Here is a 16,349-nt window from a genome sequence, read left to right on the forward strand (position 1 = left end):
TGGAAAGTATTCAGACCCCCTTAAATGTTTCACTCTTTGTTATATTGCAGCCATTTGCTGAAAACATTTAAGTTCATTTTTTTTCCTCTTCAGGCAGTTCCTTTGACCTCATGATTCTCATTTGCTCTGACATGCACTGTGAGCTGTAAGGTCTTATATAGACAGGTGTGTGGCTTTCCTAATCAAGTCCAATCAGTATAATCAAACACAGCTGGACTCAAATGAAGGTGTAGAACCATCTCAAGGATGATCAGAAGAAATGGACAGCACCTGAGTTAAATATATGAGTGTCACAGCAAAGGGTCTGAATACTTAGGACCATGTAATATTTCAGTTTTTCTTTTTTAATAAATCTGCAAAAATGTCAACAATTCTGTGTTTTTCTGTCAATATGGGGTGCTGTGTGTATATTAATGAGGAAAAAAATGAACTTGAGTGAAACATTTAAGGGGGTCTGAATACCTTCTGTACCCACTGTATGTATGCATGTGTATATATATGTGTGTTTATGTGTGTGTGTGTGTGTGTGTGTGTGTGTGTGTGTGTGTGTGTGTGTGTGTGTGTGTGTGTATATATATATATATACACACACACACACACTTCTATATTTATGTATGCTTTATATTATATCTTGCTTTATATTATATCTTATTTCCTCAGTATATACATGTATTTGTGTATTTGTTATGTATACACATACATATATATATATATATATATATATAGAGAGAGAGAGAGAGAGAGGATGCAATTAATTGCAAATAATCGATTTGCCAGCACATTTTTAAATATAATAAAATTAAAACATAAAAAAGCATGCTTAATTTTTAAATAAAGTTACACTGAATGACATTTTCTGACATGAGATTAATTATTGCTATTCAACCATTTAGCCTATACACTATATATTATACATCTAATTTTTTTCTATAAAAATATGAGTTGTATTAATTTGAATTGTATGAATTGAAAATATGCATTAAAAAAGTGTGTGTGTGTGTGTGTGTGTGTGTTTGTGTGTGAAATGAATATTTCATGTATTCTGTTGAATATTATGAATAAATTGTGCATTATATGATACACTTTTACATATGTTCTATGTATATATGTTAACACATTTATATGTGTTCTGTATATATTTTGATGCTCATGCAATCATAAATAAATAAAGCAGGATGTGGTGTTACCTCTAAAGCCGCGGCTCGCTTCTTCAAAAAATTTTCTATATTCCGTGCCGCTGTTTCCACAAGCTGTGCCGCATTATTTGTTTTCACAGTGAAATAATTCTGATTATCCATAAAGATCTGTCATAACAGAGAGAAAAAGACACTCATTAGGGACTCGGGTAATGAAGTAACAAGATGATGCTTTTCCGGTAATGATTGTTTTGATAATTAAGCAGGCTTTTATTGAGGCTTAACTCTCACTCATGATGTGTTGGGGTGAATACACATTAAAATACACATACATCAATATATTTAGGAGTGTGTGTGTGTGTGTGTGTGTGTGTGTGTGTGTGTGTGTGTGTGTGTGTGTGTGTGTGTGTGTGTGTTTGTGGTAAAGTGTGAAGGCCTTTGGATCTCTGACCTGTCTTAGATTATTCCCAGCGCTGGCTGTGTCTGCTAGAGAAACCAGCTCCTGCTGCAGTTGATCTACCCATTCTTTTATCCTGCAAACACAAACACTCATATTAAATATACAGTTGCAATCTAATTATATACCTAGAGGGGTCAGAAAATGTGATGGAAGTCTTTATGAAGTAACTAAACCACAGTCATAAAGACAGCTACATGTGTGAGTCATATTGAAAGTAATTTGCAGTATGGAAGAGTTACAGCATATGTGATCTCATGACAGGTGCTTTTAATATGCACGTTTTAAAAATAGCATGAAGCAAATGACAAAATAGTCAGTAAGCACACTGCAAGCAAGTACTCAAGATGAATAATCTGGTAAACACACACACACAAAAAACCTTCAAGCATAAACATGTACTCAGAGTTTACCTCAGAAATGGCTTCAGGGATTGTTTGTTGTGCTGTGCTTTTATTTTGAAGTTTGTGTGACCCTAACGTTACCTGATTGTTTGAACGAAACAAATGGCTCATTTATTTGATTAAGATGACACAAAATCAATCAGGGAAGTCAAAGCAGATAAATCCTCAATAAACTTGGACATATCAAATACAGCAGACGAATGACAGGAAAACATGAGGGCTGTACAAACACAAAGACGTTATGAGAGGGTTGCCAGGTTTTCACTACAAAACCCGCCCAATTGCTACTCAAAACTAACCCAATCACGTTTTGTGGGTTACAACGGTAAAAATTGTGTTCTGGGGGTTAATATCATGTTACTGGGGTTGCGTACATGAAAAACAACCGGCAGCAACAGCGTTAAAGTAGCCCAATTCGACCTGGCAACATTGTTACCTACCTGGATACAATCAGCGAACAGCTGCAAAAATAAATAAGAGCTACAGAGTAAAAGCACAAATATACAAATTGAAAGGCATCTGCAATCCCTCAAACGGTTACTCTTCTATCTACCTTATCTTTTCCATAAGAGCGGGTGTGGCCATTTGTAAATTTTATGGGTCTGGCTTCCAGTGTCATCTGCATCTAGTTATTTTTAGTTGTACAAAACAACTTGTTTTGCTGCTTGATATTGAAAAATGTTGTGTCTTAGATCTTATTTTAATGATCTTAAACATTAACATACTGGTTTGTAGTGCAAATCGTTTTACCATTTACTGCACGTTGTTATTCTTCTCGTTACGTCCCTATAGCAGCTAATTTTCAGGGCTATGGACTTTTGTTTTGCGTTTCCCCCCGTTGTTTTTCCTGTTTTGCCTTTTTTTGGTCATGTTCCTGTTCTTGTTAAGTTAACTGATTATTCCGAGCACCTGTGTTACTGATTGTCCCATGTATTTAAGTTCCTGTCTGTGTATTCGTCCTTGTTGGGTCTCTATGTTATGTTTGTGTGTTTCTCCCGCTCCTCGTGTGGATTTACCCCTTGTTTTGGACTTATAAAAGACTGTTTAACGTTCCTCCACGTCTCCAGTGTCCTCCCTACACAGACCATGACTGAAGACCCAACCGATACTGTTACCTCCGTGTCCATACCTTGTCTCCGCCTCCAGCCTCAGAGTCCAGGACTCCGCCTCGGCCCGTCGGCCCAGCTCCACCATGGCACTTAGCTCCCTCCTCTCTGCCGTGGCCCAACAGTCCACTGGCTGCACCGGGCTCCCTCGTCCCTCCAGCTCCACCTTGGTCTGGCGTTGACCATCCTGTGCCTCGGGACTCCACTTCTCCGGCTGCGACTCATCCCTCCGTTCCTCAGACTATCCTATCAGGCTCCCCCATCCCTTCAGCTCCACCTTGGTCCTCTGTCACTCCGGCTCCACCACATCTTCCCAGATCCACGGCTTTGCATCGGTCGCCGGCACAATCGGTTCCACCTCAGTCCTCCAGATCTTCCTTGTCTCCCTGGATTTTCGGCTCTCCATCTCTGCCTCATTCTCCTCCGCCACCTGCTCTGCCGTCGTTGGTCGCTCCCCCTGGAGTCATCAGCCTTTCCTCCTCCATGGCTCCTCCCTCTGTCGGCTCCACCATGGGTTGTCTTCATGGCTGTCGCCTGGGTCCCACCTGGCTCCTCCTGCTCCAAGTCCATCCTGTGTCCGTCTGGTCCGCCCTGGTCTCTCCTGTCATCTCCCTGGTGCCTCCCTCCGTCTGATCCACTCTGGTTTCTCCTGTTTCCTACTTGGCTCCTCCCTCCGTCATCTCCCCCATGAACTCTGTTTGTCATCCTCCTCCCGGATGACCGTCCCCCTCCTGACCCTCCTCCCAAGTTCCCAGCCATGCCTGCCTCTCTTGTTGTTCCCATGGCGTGAGGACGCGCCTTCCAGGAGGGGGGCAATATGTCAGGACTATGGACTTGTTTTATCTTGTGTTTCCCCAGTTGTTCTTCCTGTTTTGCCTTTTTTGGTCATGGTTCTGTTATTCCTAGCACCTGTGTTCCCGATTATCCCATTATCCTGTGTGTGTATTCTTCCTTGTTGGGTGTCCATATTATGTTTGTGTGTTTCTCCTGCTCCACGTGTGGATTTACCCCTTGTTTTGGACTTATTAAAGACTGTTTAACATTTCCCTGCATCTCCAGCGTCCTCCCTACACAGACTGTGACACTAATGAACCGGAAGTTTCGCCTATATGCTTACTTCCGCGTTGAAGAATAAGGTAGATATCTTTAAGTATTAATAGAGGGTTTGCACTTATGTCACCATTTGGTCAGTTACCCGGATGCACGACCATAGTGGAGATACTCTGATGTAAACAACTGCATGGATTGCACAGTTAATGAATATGTTGTTGTGCTAATTTATGCTGTCTAAACCATGTAAAAAAAGTGTGGGAGCTGCTAAATCATACAGAGAAGGACTTAGTAAGCAGGAAAGAGCAAAATATTTTGACAAACTAAAGTTGATAGGTGGTAAAGATACATACGAGCAGTATTAAGATATTAGCCTAACATTTCACCTACCTGACTGGAAATGATAAGAACAAACACAAATGTTGTCAAGATTCTTGCCCTGGAAATCCTGGTTCAGTTTAGCAAACCACAAACGCCTTTTGTTCCTCAGACAGTTTTTGGCACGCTTTTCCTTGATTTGTTATAACTTTTGGCAGTTTATAGTACTGGAAATGTTTTTCCCCGGTCTGACCGATTAGTACAGCCGAAAACATGACAATAATTGATCCTAGCAATAATCAGCTAAAAGTTCAATTCGATTTAGTGGCATTGTTTATGTTCAATGCTGCCAATATGGTCAATTGCTGATGCATTATGAAAACACTCCATTTTGAGAAAGCAAACAGAAATCTTCAACCTACAGCTGTCAAATGACAATCTTATAAACTGTACATGGTGGAGACTTGTTCTACATAAGACAAAATTTGGAGAAGTCACTTGTTCCAATGACTGCTCCGCATGGTTATATAACACCCAGTTAATATTAATAATTAATGCTACTGTACAACCACACTTTGATAGAAACTCTCTTTCCTCATGATATTCCTTGATGTTCCTACATACACTGCAAGATGAAAAAGAGAGAGAATTCATGGACATCAGAATGAAGTCACATGTCTTTCATGGCCTCTGTGATCACAGATCTAAAATTACCCAAACCATGATGAGAAATTCGGGAGGTGTTTGCGAAGTGCGAAGTCCATCAGAGAACTAGAGGTATCATCTCGTGAAGAACTGAATTTCTGACACGCTTAAAAAAAAACTGTGATTTTGAAACACTATTTGAACCTATTTTAAACACTTCATTGTTTTTATTTATATTTACTTTATTTTAGCAAAATATAAAATATCCAAAAGTTTGTGGTGAGCCAGATTTATTATTTTTATTTATTTTATTTTATTTTATTTTATTTTTGAGGAATTGTGTCCTTGCTAAATACAAGTTTTAATTTCCTTAAAACGTAAGATTAAATACAAAATAATAATAATCAAAAATCCTGACAAATAATGTGTCACTGTCTCCACAAAAATATTAAGCATTACAACTGTTTTTAACATTGATAACAATGAAAAATGTTTCTTGAAAACCAAATCAGCATATTAGAACGATTTCTAAAGGATCAAGAGTAATGGATGCTGAAAATTCTGCTTACTCAACACAAAAATAGGGGGAAAAATACATTTCAAACAATATTTAGTGCTTGGCAATGATTAATTGTGATAAATCACATACAGAATAAAAGTTTTTGTTTATATATGTGTGTGTACTGTATATTTATTATGTATATATAAAGACACACATACAGTATATATTTTAGAAATATTTACATGTATTTATATTCATATAATTATATATATATGTTTTTTTAAATATATACAGTACATGCATGTGTGTGTTTATACATACATAGTATATTATGTGCACAAATTTTATATTTTAAAATGTAATATTTCACATTACTGTTTTTACTGTATTTTTGACAAAATAACTGCAGCCTTAGTGAGCCTCTTTCAGAAACATTATGTAGTGTATATTAAATCATTTTTTCTCTTTAATTATTAAACATTCTCATTCACTCTCACTCTGCACAGAAATATTCGATAAAGCATTCTGCCCTCTTTGCGAGGAACCAAAAGACTACTGTCTACATAAAAGAAGCCGAGAAGCAAATGTTCAGCGGCTTTGTGCTACCAGAGAAGGCGAGGGTTTTACTCTCTTCTCCAGAAGAACAAAAACACACACATCCACAGCAGCCATCCAAGTTTAAGTCGTGAACCTGGACCGTCAATACTAGTATAATAGAACCCTTTGGTGCTCTCTGTATCAGGGTCAGAACCGAATTTGAAAAAGGAAGTGAAAAAAGATAGATGGGCTGCAAAGAATTCTGAATTTAATATAGGCTCCTCCATTCTTCTCCTCTAGCGCTCATACTATTCTTCTGTCATAGGCTTTTCCTCGGGGGATGGAAACACAGAAGCACAGATGTAGGGTGCAATGAGACAATCTGTTGGCTGAGGTGCTTTCTAATGAGCAGCGCTGGACAGATATGGTTATACCAGCACTTTTTTTGCAGTAAGTCTGCTAACTCAAAATGTCCTGTTTGCGAGTATGCCTCTGGCAATGTGAAGTCCACATGCTCTTTAAAACATCCTGTAAATAAGCCATTACCAGTCAGACCTCCTTCAAACACAGGGCTTTGGCTAGCTCAAAGGAAGTTGCACAATAGCTAGTAAAATTACAACCACGCATTTTGCCAGGTTTTATGGTGTTTCTCACATCCACCATGTCTCATGTACTGAGACAACAAAGACTAAATGTCTGCAGATGTACTCCAAGTAACACTTAAATGAATAGTTTATTTAAAAATGAAAATGTAGATTTTTAGAAATTTAGCATTACATCACTTGCTCACCAATGGATCCTTTGCAGTGAATGGGTGCCGCCAGAATGAAAGTCCAAGCATCAGGCTTCAACTTAGAGGAATAGTTCACCCAAAAATTAAAATGTGCTAAATATTTACTCTCCCTCAGGTCATCCAAGATGTAGATGAGTTTGTTTCCTTATTGGAGCAGATTTTGAGAAATTTAGCATTGCACTTGTTCACCTGTGGATCCTCTGCAGTGAATGGGTGCCATCAGAATGAGAGTCCAAACATCAGGCTTCAACTTAAAGGAATAGTTCACCCAAAAATTAAAATGTGCTAAATATTTACTCTCCCTCAGGCCATCTAAGATGTAGATGAGTTTGTTTCCTGATTGGAGCAGATTTTTAGAAATGTAGCATTACATCAGTTGTTCACCAATGGATCCTCTGCAGTGAATGGGTGCCGTCAGAATGAAAGCCCAAGCATCAGGCTTCAACTTAGAGGAATAGTTCACCCAAAAATGAAAATTTGCTAAATATTTACTCTCCCTCAGGCCATCCAAGATGTATACTGTATAAGTTTGTTTCTTTAATGGAGCAGATTTGGAGAAATTTACCATTACACTTGCTCGCCAATGAATCCTCTGCAGTGAATGGGTGCCGCCAAATTGAGAGTCCAAACATCAGACTTGAACTTACAGGAATAGTTAACCCAAAAATGAAAATTTGCTGAATATTTAATCTGCCTCAGGCCATCCAAGATGTAGATGAGTTTGTTTCCTGATTAGAGCAGATTTTGAGAAATTTAGCATTACATCACTTGTTCACCAATGGATCCTCTCCAGTGAATGGGTGCCGTCAGAATGAGAGTCCAAACATCAGGCTTCAACTTAAAGGAATAGTTCACCCAAAAATGACAATTTGCTAAATATTTACTCTCCCTCAAGCCATACAAGATGTAGATAAGTTTGTTTCTTTATTGGAGCAGATTTGGAGAAATTTACCATTACACTTGCTCGCCAGTGAATCCTCTGCAGTGAATGGGTGCCGCCAAATTGAGAGTCCAAACATCAGACTTGAACTTACAGGAATAGTTAACCCAAAAATGAAAATCTGCTGAATATTTACTCTGCCTCAGGCCATCCAAGATGTAGATGAGTTTGTTTCCTTATTGGAGCAGATTTTGAGAAATTTAGCATTACATCTCTTGCTCACCAATGGATCCTCTGCAGTGAATGGGTGCCATCTGAATGATGACTCCAGTACATCAAATAGCATTTAGTGAAGTGAAAAGCAGTATGTTTTTTTTTTTAAATCTATCATTAAAGCCTTTTATGTATTATTTTACTCAAATATGAGTCATAATCCATAATAACACTTCCTCTAGTGAAAAATTCATCCTCTGTTGTCTGCTTTCATCAAAATACAACATTTGTTTTAGATTGTTTTCACTTGATCTTTTCATATTTCTGTCCTGATTCAGACAAGATGAGTTTTTTTTTTTTTTTTTTTTTTTTTTACCGAAGGAAGCAATATTAGGGATAGAAGATTTGAATTTGACCCAGAAGAAATGGTTTGAAGTTAAAAATGTCTTAATGATAAATTTGTTACTTACAATACACAGCTTTACACATCACAACGCTGTAAAAAAAAAAAAAGTAGTTTCAACTTAGCCAACGTGAAATGTTAAGTTGTACTACGTGTCAACTTGGATATTTGAGTTGAGTAAACCTAACATTTTAAGGCAGCACGAACACTTTTTTTACGGTGAAGATGTTAATTGATGGAATAGCTATTTTTATTTTTTAGGTTCTATTTTTTTTCCAAGTTAAAGCCTGATGTATAATAATAAAAGTATCCATGCATCACAGTGAAAATATACTACATTTCTTGCAGGTTTCTTGCTATGCATAAAATTGGTTGATTATTTTGTGCTTTAATGCATTTCACTCTTTAAGGGTGTAGCCTTGATGTTGCAGCTATTCATGAGAACATACAATGCTGCATTGAGGCATAATTAATAAATGCGTTGATAATGTATTATACTTTAATAATGTATAATACATACAGGATGCAAGTGAAGTGTTACCTAACTGTTAATGTATCTTTTAAAGCTACATCCAACAGCATGATCTAGAATTAAAAGATAAACAGTAGATCAGAAAAAAAAAATGTCTAGTGTAAAAGAAAACAGCCACAGCTCTTTAGATGAATTCTGCTAAAAGGTAATTTGCCAGTGATCATAATGAGTTTATTCTGGCGAATGTGTGCCTTCATTCACTTCCATTTCCAAGGTCCATTCAGAGATTTCCCTGTGCTCCTCTATAATAAGCTATTTAATCCCTTTACAGGCTGAGGATTAGCGCTCATCTGACAGGGGAACAGAACTGTGACTCTAAGCTTTTTTTCTTCTTTAAGAACTTATGTCTAAGCTTACACTACACAGTTGCTGCTGGGAACAATGCTGCAAGATTTAGGACCAGGGAACCACGCACCTGTTTTTTTAAGGGGCCACCAGTAGCAGTTAAACAGATAACCATCAAAACAAAGCTCTAATGCTACTAAACTTACATGCTTAGACAAATCCTGTAATCCTTCTATATTAAAAGCATGTTATGGAAAGCTTAAACATTCCTGTAGGTTAATATTGTGAAATATTATGACCATTCAAAATAACCGTTTTCTATTTATTGTCAAATTTAATTTTTTTCCTGATGACAAAGCTGAATTTTCAGCATCATTACTCCAGTCTTCAGTGTCACATGATCCTTCAGAAATCATTCTAATATGTTGATTAAATAACTCTTGGGGGGAAAATGCATAATGAAATGAGGTTGAGTACATAATATAATTTTCCCTTTTCGCCTGAACATATATCTTGGCCTCTCCACAGGCGATTGGCGTCTCTGTGTCAGTAAGTGGACCAAGTGTGGGACTGAGGGACAGGTGTCTCTGGCTGTCAGGAGGACACGGTCACAGTGATCACCTGCGTCATCTCTCTGTGGGAATCCTTCCTCGGTTTCCTCTCAAAAAAGCCTGTCTCTGCACTAATGCTAGCAATTGAACGAAAGCAGAGGAGCAGTGTGGCTTATGTCGCTCCAAATTGAGTGGATTAGTTATTGAGTACTCTCACTTCCTTTATAAGTGTATCTGAGGCACAGATGGGAGGGAAAGCCATAAGTTTATTTTTTTTTTCACCTTTTCTTCTTCTCCCCCCACAGTAATGGTTTCAACAGCCATTCAAGAACAGACAGAAATAAAACTAACCATACCATGCAAAAATGCATTGAGCCATAAACAATGAAACAATGTATGCACATATTTTTGCAAAACAGTAGATTTTTAGTAACGATGGTTAAAGGAGAAGTTCACTTCCAAAACAAAAATTTACAGATAATTTACTCACCCCCTTGTCATCTAAGATGTTAATGGCTTTCTCTCTTCAGTCGTAAAGAAATCATGTTTCTTGAGGAAAACATTTCAGGATTTTTCTCAATATAGTGGACTTTTATGGTGCCCACGAGTTTGAACTTCCAAAATGCAGTTTAAATGCAGCTTCAAAGGACTTTAAACGATCCCAGCTGAGGAAGAAGGGTCTTATCTAGTGATTGGTTATTTAAAAATCTCATCTCGTCTAGCTCTGCGTGAACTCTGTGTATTCCGGTTCATGACAGTTAGGGTAGGTCGAAAAACTCCCATCTCATTTTCTTCTCCAACTTTAAAACCATCCTAAATCACTGTTTTACCTGTTTTTGTAAAGGGCATTTGATCTTCTTTGCATGCTCACTTTGTAAACACTGTGTCGGTACTTCTGCAGCAATGTAGTGTGATTCTGAAGTTGGAGGAGAAAATGAGATGGGAGTTTTTCGACAAACCCTAACTGTCTTAAACCGGAATACGCAGAGTTCACACAGAGCTAGATAAGATGAGCATTTGAGATTAAAAAGTATATAAATTGTCTTTTTTTTAAATAACTGATTGTTTCACTAGATAAGACCCTTTTTCCTTAAAATCCTTAAATGTTTTCCTCAAAAAACATAATTTCTTCACAACTAAAGAAAGAAAGACATAAACATCTTGGATGACAAAGAGGTGTTCTGGAAGTGAACTTCTCCTTTGAGTACTGAAAACAGTTAACAAAGGAATAGTTCACCTAAAAATTCCTCAGGTCAAATGAGATATAGTTGAGTTCATCAGAACAGATTTGGAGAAATTTAGCATTACACCACTTGCTCACCAATGGATCCTCTGCAGTGAATGGGTGCCGTCAGAATGAGAGGTCAAACAGCTGATCAAAACATCACAAGACCAAATCCATCAATTAACATCTTGTGAACTGAAAAGCCATGTGTTTGTAGGAGACAACAAATCCATCATTAGGATGTTTTAACTGTTGTCCTCTTACATCAAAATGCACTGACATGTTTGTTTAGTGCTATTTTGGACTATTTTCACTTGTAAACGGTGCATATTTCTCTCCTGGTTCAGGCGAGATGACTTTTCACTTGCAAAAGCAATATTTCAGTTAGAGGACTCACATTTGAACCTTTCATAAGATGTTAATTGATGGAGTGAAGTCGTGTGGAGTACTTGTGGAATATTGTAATGTTTTAATCAGCTGTTTGAACTCTCATTCTGACGGCACCCTTTCACTGCAGAGGATCCATTGGGAACCAAATGATGCAATGCTAACTCAAATCTGTTCTGATGAAGAAATAAACTCACAAATTTTTCCCTTCAATCTTGTACTTTTCAGATGTAACCTTTCCAAGGAAGCCTTTTCAATAATTGAAAATAACACAAGGGCATGTCATTCTTTTTCATTATTTTAAAGCAATGCATTATTGACGTAAATTCTCAGAAATGTACTGGAAGAGCCGGTTTAACAAAAGCACTTGTTATGCGGACCAATTATACCCTGGTTTTTATGGCCATTACCACAGTATCGATCTACGTCAGCTCAGGCCACCCAAGAAGTTTCTTTTTTCTAAATGCATGTTCTAGTGCAGAACAAACAGGTGGTCAAATCAAAAGGTCCAGCTTCTCACATAATCTTTGTGAATAGGTATCTTAATGCATTGCATTAATGCACTTCACACCATGCAATAAAACACAATGGGAGACCACAGTCAAAACTAATTCCATCTATTGCATTCAGAAGTGACAGTTTGAAGATTTACGAAAAGCATGTAAATATCTGTTGTACTTTAAAACTGTATAACAGGGTAAAAGCTGACAGTTCTCTTATTCGCTGTCACAACCACCTGGTGAAACCATTGCTTTTTAAGCAGCAGTGCAGACAATAAGGGCAATTCATCTCAGATGCATCTGTGCTGACACATGCAAACAACGGGAATACCTCAACACACTGAGCCGGGGGAACCGCAACGGGAATTCACAGTCGTTTACAGATCCACAACAGTTTACAACTTACTTTGCTCAAAAGATATAATATGTCTGCTATACAGACTAATTTAAATATCAAGCTAACAAAAGACTTGCCGGCTCAAAACCGAAAAATGCTCAACCATCTGTCAGGTCACATCTGTCCCACACAAACACGATCATTTGTTTGCCATACATGGTCACAATGCACTTCTGTTGAATATTGTTATATAACAGGCTACATTAACTGAAGCAATATTAAACTTTTGTTTAAGCAAGGTAAAACAAAACAAAAATGATTCTGTTTTCAGATAAATATCAAGTGCTGAATGATATCTGTAAAGTGAAGAATCTTATATAATGGGAAAAGATTACATAAGGTGAAAGTGAAATGGAAACCACAGGAGGTAAAAGCTTTAACCTGGCTTAACCTTTGAGATTAGTGACAGTGCAAAGTTACATACACACAATACGTTTGCTAGATTAACAGACCGTAACTTGTCATTATTCACCAATAATCTAAAAGAGAGCATTTAGCTGCTGAACAATAGCAAACAGATTGCTGAGGCAGTGAATGAATCATTTGAGCTGGTTCTTTTCAATCAGTTAATCCAGCTCACAAATTTTAAAGATTCTTTTACAAATCATAGTTTAAAAAGTTTATCATATCTTGATAAACAAATTAATAAATATCTTCAATTCAAGTTAAATTCAATAATCTAAAAGAGAGCGGTTAGCTGGAGAACCATTGCGAACAGATCGCGGAGTCAGTGATTCGATTTGAAGAATTTGATTCTTCTCAGTTCATTTCAATAGGTTAAACCAGCTCACAATTTGTATCGATTCTTTTACGAATCATAGTTCAACTTTGACTCACTGATTCAGTCAGACAGGTTCTCAAGATCAAGAAGACTTGAGAATGAGCTCACAAGTCATGAGGAACACTTTTATGGTGCTTTTTTGTTCTTTTCTTTGGATTTTAACACTCGTGCTTATAAGCAGTCATTGCATAGACATGAAAACATTTTTGTTCCACAGAACACATAGGTTTGGAGCAACATGAGGGTGAGTGAATCATGACAGAAACTGCCATTTCCAAGTGATCAAACAAATCAATAATGGGAAACTGCAATATGTGAGACTCCTTCCCCCAATCATTCAACATAATTTATAATATTGATTGTGAATTTGTCTGCTGTATTATTTAGCAACGTCACCTGTTAACAACTTGCAACCGAATTTATTAATATACGTTTTAGCGTTTGGACATTCTCATCTATTATTGGGGCATACAGGTGTAAACAATTATCATTTATAATATAAAAATATAAATAAAATATACAGACTACATACAATGCGTTAAATTTAAGTTAAATTCAATAATTGAAAAGAGAACGGTGAGCTGGAGAACCATTGCGAACACATCGCTGAGTCAGTGAGTCGATATGAAGAATTTGTTTCTTTTAACCAGTTCTTTTCGAATGGTTAAACCAGCTCACAAATTGTACCGATTTGTGATTCAGTGATTTGTTCCGGAATTGTTTAATTCGGTTCATACAACGTTGATTTCCGGAATCTGTGCATGCTTTACACACAACCCATAAAGACATGTGACATTTTAATGTGAGTCAGTGATTCAATTGGAAGAATTTGATTCTTTTGAACCAGTTATTTTTAATCAGTTAAACCAGCTTACAAATTGCATAGATTTTTTTACGAATCATATTTCAACTCTGACTCACTGATTCAGTCACACCGGTTCTCAATTTTAAGAATTTATACATTTATATGCAAGTTTACATTTATGTTTCAGAGATGTTATCAGACATTGCTGGGACATACAGGTGTTAACAAATATAGTTTACAATAACAAAAATAAATAAATAAATAAAGTATACAGATTACTTTCAATGCGTTAAATTCAGTAATCTAAAATAAAGTGGTTAGCTGGAAAACCACTGCAAACAGATTGCTGAGTCAGTGATTCGATTTGAAGAATTTGATTCTTTTGAAGCAGTTCTTTTCAATAGGTGAAACCAGCTCACAAATTGCACAGATTTTTTTACGAATCACAGTTCAACTCTGACTCTGGCTCTGACAGGTTCTCAAGATCAAAAAGACTTCAGAAGACTTGGGTTAGAGCTCATAAGTCATAAGGAACACTTTTATGGTGCTTTTTGCTCTTTTGTTTGGATCTTAACAGCAGTCATTAAATGAAAATTTCTGTTTCACAGTTCGGAGTAACACTGAGGTGAGTGAAAAATGACTTAATAAACAAGCAAATAATGGAAAACTCGTAATATGTCTGACTCCCACCATCAGTCATTCAACATAATTCGTAATATCGATTGTGAATTTGTCTGCTGTATTATTAAACAGATTACATACAATGCGTTAAATTCAATAATCTAAAATAAAGCGGTTAGCTGAAGAACCATTGCAAACAGATCGCTGAGTCGCTGATTCAATTTGAAGAATTTGATTCTTTTGAAACAGTTCTTTTGAATAGGTTAAACCAGATTTTTTTTACGAATCATAGTTCAACTCTGACTCACTGAATCAGTCACACAGGTTCTCGAGATAAAGAAGACTTCAGAAGATTTAGGATTGAGTTTACAAGTCATGAGGAACACTTTTATGGTGCTTTTTGTTCTTTTGTTTGGATCTTAACAGCAGTCATTACATGAAAATTTCTGTTCCACAGTTCACAAAATTTGTAATTTTCGAGTGAATTATGAATATTCCATGACTTAATAAACAAGCAAATAATGGAAAACTCGCAATATGTCTGTCTCCCACCACCAGTCATTCAACACAATTCATAATATCGATTGTGAATTTGTCTGCTGTAATATTAAACAACGTCACCTGTTAACAACCTGCAACAGAATTTATATATTTATCTTCTAAGTTCACATTTGCGTTTTAGCGTTTGGACGTTATCGACCATTATTGGGCCATACAGGTGTAAACAATTATCGTTTATAATAAAACAAATCTAAATAAAGTACACAGGTTACATACAACGCGTTAAATTCGTGTCAAACTGCACCCAAGTAAATAAACTGTTCGTGTATAACGCATCCGGTACGATTTACACACTCACAAAAACTTCGTTTCAATCGTTCAAACAGACACACAGTGGCTGAATGAAATAAAAAAGCATTTTTAATCAACAGTTGAAGCACTGTGACGCTCTCCTGCACACACAACAACGTCAAAGTACTTACATGAGCGGACTGGGGAACTGCGATGGGCAGGAGATATGAACAGATGCGAAGAGGAACATCATCAGCACGGAGATTCTGAACGGATTCATGTTCAGATCTGTTGATCCCGGGCGCACCATCATCTGTCAATCCACAGCAGTTACTTTTCTCCCGAGATATAACGTGTCGCTCTCCTGTCCTGCTGGATAAGCTTATTATTTCCCGTCATCAGGTTAGAGACAGACAGGATCGGACTGGTGATGAGTGTCCTGTTGGATGGCTCTATACGCACCGCTTCATGTTACAAAAGCGCGTGTGTGGCTCTTCTGTGTGATCCTGATCAAACTACTGACCCCATATAGAGGGGAGGGAGAGATCAATAGCCCCGAATCAGCGTCATTCTGCCCCCACCCCTCTCTCTCTCTTGCCCTCTTATTGCAATAGCCTGCTATCTTTCATCGGATCTTCATGCAATGTAACCCTCTCCAGTCACTCTCTCTCTCTTTCTCTCTCCACCTCCTCCTTCTCTTATGCTTCCTCAACACATACTAAGTAACACCCTCCTGAAATCAATTAAGAATGCGTACAAAAGTGCCGTGATACCTACTGAAAGACAACTAAAAGGATTCAGCGTTTACATTTTTACGAGTAAGCGTTTGGCACATTAAGGAGTAAACTGCAAAGATTTGTTTTAAATATTTAATTGTTATTTTATATAGTACTTGATTACACAACGTATATAAATCATTGTTTTATTTTATTAACAAAATATCGCCATCTCCATGCAAAAAAACTCGAGCATTTGATATATTGGTTACTACAAATGACTATCATTAGTATATTTATAATACCTATAAAT

At 37.1% G+C, this 16,349-nt stretch overlaps 1 protein-coding gene across 1 annotated transcript in view; it reads right to left on the minus strand.

Annotated features, from left to right (window-relative positions):
* LOC141345347 (voltage-dependent calcium channel subunit alpha-2/delta-1) overlaps window positions 1-2,582 on the minus strand; it is a 221,944-nt gene extending 219,362 nt beyond the window's left edge. The window contains exons 1-4 of the mRNA XM_073850208.1: window positions 2,551-2,582; window positions 2,438-2,458; window positions 1,588-1,669; window positions 1,188-1,304 (exon numbers count right to left, since the gene is read on the minus strand). Coding sequence (XP_073706309.1) covers window positions 1,188-1,304; window positions 1,588-1,669; window positions 2,438-2,458; window positions 2,551-2,582 — 252 coding nt within the window. The remainder of the gene's footprint in view (window positions 1-1,187; window positions 1,305-1,587; window positions 1,670-2,437; window positions 2,459-2,550) is intronic.
* Window positions 2,583-16,349: the final 13,767 nt, after the last annotated feature.

This window comes from Garra rufa, chromosome 11 (assembly GCF_049309525.1).
Source record: "Garra rufa chromosome 11, GarRuf1.0, whole genome shotgun sequence".
In the NCBI taxonomy this organism is placed as follows: Eukaryota; Metazoa; Chordata; class Actinopteri; order Cypriniformes; family Cyprinidae; genus Garra; species Garra rufa.